Genomic DNA, 7,500 nt, shown 5'->3' with positions numbered 1-7,500 from the left:
GAGTTACGATAGTTTTGTTTTGAGAGATAGGTTATGCGTTGAAATACCTCACAACTTGTGTCAAATCGACATTCCTATCGCATTAAAAGCAAAAAAAAGTTATTCAAATTTGAAGAAATAAACTGTTACAAATTTGTGGAAATTAGACTATCATAACTTGACTTAAGATAGTCTTGCAACCAGTTTTTACTTTACCCTTCACATTTATGTATCCTGAGTAAGAGTTACGATAGTCTCTTTGCCAAATAAATGTCAAAACTGTTTAACATAAAGTTGTTTGTTTTCACAGATTGCCAAATAAGTGTTAAACTATTTCTTAGTTTGCTTTCTTTTTTGTTTTTAGGCTATAAATGACGCGTTGGATCACTATATTATAAGCATCAAGTGCTCGCTTCTCGATGTTAGCTCAAACCGTAGAAAGTTATCAAAATCATAGTTTATGTGTGTACGAAACATCAGGACTAAAATCTTTGATTATATTCATAGCTTTATATTAAGATTCTAATTTATAATTTCCGCAGTAATTCATATCCAAGCAAACTCCGGAATAATCAACCCTATGGCTCTTAAAACTTGTTTCAGGTATCGTAATTCATAATATACTTGTGTATTAAACGGTGAAAATGGCAGTCCGAGTTACGGCAGATTTAGTTCTGTTCTAACCTCCTCAAAATATCCTATCTCGACACACAATAGTCTTGCGTCCAATAAAATACTATCGTAACTCATCATATCGTCTCAAAGAGGCGACCATCGTTTTTCTTGCCACATTTTACATAAGATTTGTAAATTTCACGGGTATCCAAGAATTATTATGAATTTAAACAGTTTTTTGTCTCTCCTGAAAAGTTGGGTTTTTAAGATACGATAGTTTTGCACCCTTCCCTCTATATTTTCTCGAGGAAAACTTTTAAAAAGTGAATTATTTGTGGAGTTCGTGATTCCAGCAGATATTAAAAAATTAGATTTTATATTATCCTAGAGCACCGTCTGTGAACCTGTCTACTCAAATATAAATTCCCTTTATTCATCCCATAAGGGAAATTCATCCATTGGGTCTATTCCAAGGGAAGACCGGAATAACCCTGGCGTCAGCCGCAGTACAGCGCGGCAAACTGAGCTAGGGAGACGTGGCTTGCTCAAGAAGACACAGCGTATCGGGTGTACGAGCTCGATGCCTTTCCGGTACGAAGCAAAGACCGTACCGCTGAGCCACGCTGCCCCCCCCCCCCCCCCCTTCCCAATCTAGACTGGAAGTGACTTGATTTTCGTTTGTGGGGTCACTCCAATGGCCAGTAAATCACAATATGTCAAATTTTGACCAAAACATGTTTAATCTGGAATGAGGTTAATAACATTATTTCTCTCGTATTTTGATAGTAGGAACGCGAAGTCCCAGTTTTGATAGTTTTTGCCAAGATGCAGGCCATTTAAATCTAGACGTCTATCAATATTTGGAGGACAAGTTGTTTTTTTGGCCATTTAATTTTTTTAAAATACGTGTATTTGCAGAGGAGGGCAGTTATCTGGTCAAACAGTCCACGTATGTTGATTCCTCCACCGCTAGTCTGTAGGAATGAATTGGCGTTAAAAGTCATACAAGCCACAACATGAAGCAAAAGGATTCAATAGTCTGATGTCACATCCGCCCAGCAACGAGCAACTTGGTTCTAAACAAAGAAAATCGGTACTTTTTATTCGTTATGCTGGCTAGAACTTTTTCACGTGTCATGTGATCAGAATGTATAAATAAAAGTCAAAACATGATCAGATTTATAATGTTTTTTTCTCTGGATACACTTTTATGCTCGTCGGAGAAGTATTTCATAATACCGCCATTGTTCCGATAATTTAGAACCAGTTTCTAAGTTACTATGCGTCATTACGAGGGAAGTGACGTCACGACTGTTGAAGCCTATTTTCACAAACCTGGTGATTTAATGATTACACCTTGGCAGACCAAACTCACATTGTATCCTGTCTGTAAAGGAGATAGTTAAGTCCTTTTGGCAATGATTGTCTGTAGCCCAATCGATAGAGAACGAAACCGAATTGTTCGATTATTTTATGAAATATTCTTCCTCTTCAAATACTCCGACTGACTCAGTCTAAACGTTACTGTCGATATGCATTTTTTTCTGTGTTTGGGTATCAGGGTGTGTTCAAACTGGCGGAAAGTACCTTGAAATATATCCACTAGTCTTGTTACTGTAAATGATTACTTCATATCCTCATAACTCACTCAACACTAACAACGAATATCTCGGTATTTGGCCGTAGATACTTTTGCCCCATCATTATTTACATTTTTCAGAGACAAACTAGATGTACAATATTAACTCACTCAATCCTAGGGATTTTTGCTTCTTTCCAAAATTGGAAAAACGTGTATTAAGAATGAGCATGTGCATAGATATTATTATTCAACTAAAAACTAAAATCATTAGCTTTGATACTACGCCTACACTTTGTCTTAGAAAAATGTAGTAAATAGTTATGGGGTAAAAAGTAACCCAGGTAAACTACGGGTATAGTCGGTTTTAGGGTTGAGTGAGTTAATACTACTGTTTTTAATTCTGGCACGTTAACGTTAATTGTTTTTGACTAAAACCATGTAAATGCCATTTTTCTTTTGGATTGGGAAATACCAAAAATTCTCTTGGAGGAGTGAATTAACATCATGCAAATAGTGGGCAAGGGTTGGATGATAGCTGCATCAAAAGCATTGTTCCCGTCTGTATTTAAATCGAGTGAGTTGCCTCCCGAAATTTAATTAAATATTGGATAACAATTTGTGACAGCTTAACCGGGTGTAATAAACCATTATAAATGTGTGTGTGTGTGTGTGTGTGTGTGTGTGTGTGTGTGTGTGTGTTTGGTCGCCGGACAAAATATACGTAAAAATCCAAAAGTGCAGCAAAATTTTAACTTTTTTTAATTTCAGGAATATCGAATAAATTAAACTTTTAATATATCTGTCTTTAATCAAGGTAAAAGTTTACGAATATATTCGGTTGATACCGATTTTTATTTTTAAAGTTGTTAATAGTCATTCATGCCATTCATCATTTGGTGGCAATTTTATGCCAGGTTAGAGAGTTTTTGGCCAAGATTAGGGTTATTTGGACAGGACGTGTTTTCTGGCCACATTTTTGATGCGCGTTTTCCGGTCTAAGTAACCGGTGAATAAACTATCGCATTTTCAAATTAAAATAAGAATATCTAGCCCTTTCAATTATTGAATAGAATTGAATATTTACCATGTTTCATCATTCATCTCCATTCATCCACACAGTCGAACAGAACTGTGACAAGTCTTTTTAAAATAGACTTTCGTATTATGTTGACATGCTCGATCGCTTCCCCTTATGATGGGATATAGTAATTGGGGTTGGCGGATGGCTACTATTTATTTGATATAGGCATATCGTGTTGATAATATCCTTTGGCAGACAAAATGGTTAGGTTTTTTTTTTTTTAATATGATTTCAAAATGTAAATCTTTTGTATTTTAATTTAACGGTGAAGAGAATAGGAATAAATTATTAGTGTAGGTTATTGTCATACGTAACATCGGACTTAAATTATTTGTTTGGTTGCGCTCTCTCTCTCTCTCTCTCTCTCTCTCTCTCTCTCTCTCTCTCTCTCTCTTATATATATATATATATATATATATATATATATATATATATATATATATATATATATATCTATATATATATATATATATATATATATATATATACGTGTGTGTGTGTGTGTGTGTGTGTACAGCAACAGCGCTGTAGGAGTAAAACAAACGAGGTGAGAATACTAAATAGATAAAAAGTATATGTGCATGCATATGTGTGTATGTATGTATGTATGTATGTATGTATGTATGTATGTATGTATCTATGTATGTATGTATGTATGTATTTATGCATACATCTCTCTCTCTCTCTCTCTCTCTCTCTCTCTCTCTCTCTCTCTCTCCCTCTCCCTCCTCCCCCCCCCCCAGCCCCCTCTATTATTTTACCCAAATTTTGACTGTACTTAACTAATATCTACAAAGCTCAGTTGAATCCTGAAACGCCAATAGTGGACCAAGTCCGCATAACGAATTGTAAAACAAATCGAAGACATCTGTGACATCGTCACCATGGATCCTGTTTTGGTTGTTTTTAATGGTTTTACGGTGCTTGCAACACATTAAGTTCATTAAGGTCATATCAGCGCCAGTAAAAGGGAATAAAATGGGATAGTAAAAAGTTCAAGAATTACTATTAAAGCACCCAAAGAAAAGGCAAGACAAAGGGGAATTTGTTCAAATAGGAAACAGATGTAGATTCCAAGAGCACAGTATCAAAGTACTGAGTTTGAGATCACTTAAAAGGCTCACCCAGACACAAGCACAGGTCCCAACTAAGTGGGATACACTCAATTGTTTACAAATCATAAATTATATGTAAACAAAAGAATACAGTACATAACAGAGAGATCATTTACAAAGGAAAAAATATCATCTCCAAAAACTAATCATACATTTGACTGTTTCCCTCTCAGCAGAGTATCCGGCCAGGGCCTGGACAAAACCAAGTAATCTCATTCCAAGACAAAGACAGAAAGCAAGTTGGAAATCAGATATAGGGGGATAGAAGACACAGTAAGTGCCTCCCTACCCACTTTGGGAGGGATTAATCGTGTATAGGGTCTTCCGACCTCCTATGGTGGGTAGAGAGGTTGCTTGCTGTGTCTTCACGTATTTCTTGTTCCATGGTGCTGCTTGTCTTTGCCTTTCAATGGTATTACTTGGTTTTGCTCTGGCACTGGCTGAAGTCCTTGGCTGGGAGGGAAAGGGTGAACTGCATAGTTATAGTTTTTGAAGAGGAAATTTTCCCCTTATTATATATCTCTCTGTTCTGTACTGTTATAATTTTTTTTGTTTCGGATATCAGGATTTGTAAGCATTTAAGTGTATTCCTCTTAGTGAGATCCTGTTCTTGTGTCTGGATGATACATTTGATTTAAGTGATCTCAAACTAAGTACACTGATAGTGTGCTTTTGAAATCTACATCTTTTCCCTATTTAAACCAGTCCCCTTTGTCGTAATTTTCCTCCTGTGCTTTTAATTTTAAATCTATATTTTTGTCTATCCCATTTTCTTCCTTTTTACTAGCGCCGAAGTGACATAAATGTTTCGCAAGCGCCGTAAAACAAATTAAAAGCAAACAAACAACACCAATGTTCAATCCTCGCTATGCCGGAGTCAGATCCAGTTTGAAATAATACCAGTGGTAAATGGAGATATTTGATTTTTTTTTTTTACCCAATATATGGGGCACCAAACTGACGGGCAACTAAATCTGGTTCGATGCCGCTCTACGTCAGATATAAGTGCTCTCGTTCTGGCGGGGGTCCCCATGAAATAGAATACACGTTAAGTGTTGATACTAACTTGGACTTCCTGGACTTCAACGAAGTCCCGGGTTTGAGAGTTTTTGCCAAGATCGAATCGATCGATATTCGAAGGACGAATTTTCTGGCCAAAATTTTAAATATGTGTTTTTCCATAGTTCGGCAGCATAGAGGATGGAGGAAGAAAGTAAAGTTGTGTTTGTGTGGTCAGAGCCGCATTCCTTAGGCGTATCTACTATTTATGTATATCGTATAAGAACTGTTCACAACTAAAGACACCAAATTTGGATGAATCGATCTTGAAGTTAATACTTTATAATATGTGAACAAGATCAGGTATACATTGTACGCCGCATTGCACGCAGATTTTAGCTTACTTAAGCAACAAACCGATGCAGTACTAGAAACATGAGTAAACAAAGTTATGTTAAATTTTATATAATTATGTTTCAATGGATTAACCTTTCCACACTCCCTTCCCACTATAACCGCCATCTATTCAGTCGCGCGGTATCGATGTATATTTCAGTTTACTCCCTTTCTTTCTTTCCGCACCCCCCCCCCCCCCCCCCAACCTCCCCCTGAATAACTCTCGTCAGTCTTTAGATTCTATAACCATCCCTTTGTCTTTATTTCTCATCCCCGTCTCTCTCTCTCTCTCTCTCTCTCTCTCTCTCTCTCTCTCTCTCTCTTTCTCTCTCTCTCTCTCTCTTTCTCTCTCTCTCTATCTCTCTCTTTCTTTATCTCTCTCTCAATATTATCTTGCCGAATTACCCCCCCCCCCCCTTTCTGATATATCTTTGTAATGGCATATTATCACGAATACCACTGCTGAACGACACTGTATTTAATGACTATAATAATAGCTTTCAATTATAGATCGACCCAGTTCCCAAGTATAATTGATTCATTCAATTACACCAACCGTCACATTCAAAAAAATTGAGTCGCGTCCTTTCAGTCGACTAAAAAGTAATCCTCCAGAGTAGCAAGTAGCAAGGTCCGTTGATTTGGTGCTTATCCTGGTTCCCCTTTACATTTTACATTCAATCGAATAGTGACAGTTTTTAATATATATATATGTATAAATTTATCTCGAAGTACTTACCGTCGTATCTACCCAATCATAGCTGGATGAACAAAGAGCTAAGGAAAAAATACATTGATGTTTTCTGGGACCTGTACCTGCTGGCGAGTCGTGTCGCTTCACTAAACCTACTAACGGGTTCACTAGTTTTGATTTGACTGAGTATAACTGATCAATGTAATATTTGATAGCATCTCATTACCTCAAGAGGAAATGGATTGAGTGAGAATCCTCGACATTATGTTAAAGCGATTCGGATGCGTAACTCTTACACCACAAGAGATACAACACTTATTGTTGCTGTAGAAGGGATTAGTTCCCAACGCATACTTTTTTTTCTTCTTTATTTTACTTTTTTTTTAAAGTTAACGGCATTTGCAAAAATTTCTGACATCTGTTTATATTTTAATTTCACATAAAATCGATTGTCCTGGCCAATATCAGGTGAAAATTGTTATATAGAAAACTTCCTTTTCTTTAATATATGTTGTTGTATACATTCCATAGAGCTTTGAGCTTGTGCACTTGGTCCAAATGCCAGGCGACAAGTCTGAACTATGTTACCAAAGCATTTGAAATCTGAATCTAATGCTGTTTTATTTTCATAACAAATGTATATTTGATAAGGAGAGGGTTATGATATGCCGTTTTAGTTATTCATATTTAACCAACCTTTTACTTTATTCTTCCAGATCCCATAGCGGAGCACGTGAGCCAATCAAGCGCCGCTAGAATACTCCAGGAATTACCAAGATTCAACTGGCTTGAACAGAAAATCCTACAACAGACAAGCGGTTCAAGCAAACAAAACACTGCCACTAGTCAAAACAACAACAACAGCAGTAGCAGCAGCACCACCACCAGTAGCAGCATTGCTAACACATCCTCCTCACCACGCACATCCTCTTCCTCTCCACGCACATCCTCCTCCTCTCCACGCACATCCTCATCCAAGACGAGTCCAAATGGTTCTTCTAGCAATGCTAATCTACACACTCCCGCCATAAGCACAAGC

The 7,500-nt window shown here is 37.0% G+C and overlaps 1 protein-coding gene across 2 annotated transcripts in view; it reads left to right on the top strand.

The window, feature by feature from the left end:
• The window catches only part of LOC144968711 (uncharacterized), a 202,646-nt gene that overhangs the window by 149,951 nt on the left and 45,195 nt on the right, over positions 1-7,500 (top strand). For both annotated transcript variants that reach the window (XM_078907318.1, XM_078907316.1), the window contains exon 3: positions 7,178-7,500. This exon is cut by the window's right edge and continues 359 nt beyond it. In XM_078907318.1, coding sequence (XP_078763444.1) covers positions 7,178-7,500 — 323 coding nt within the window. The remainder of the gene's footprint in view (positions 1-7,177) is intronic.

This window comes from Berghia stephanieae, chromosome 3 (assembly GCF_034508935.2).
Source record: "Berghia stephanieae isolate SIO BIC M18660-M18661 chromosome 3, UCSD_Bste_1.3, whole genome shotgun sequence".
In the NCBI taxonomy this organism is placed as follows: Eukaryota; Metazoa; Mollusca; class Gastropoda; order Nudibranchia; family Aeolidiidae; genus Berghia; species Berghia stephanieae.
This window is presented reverse-complemented; position numbering and strand designations above follow the sequence as displayed.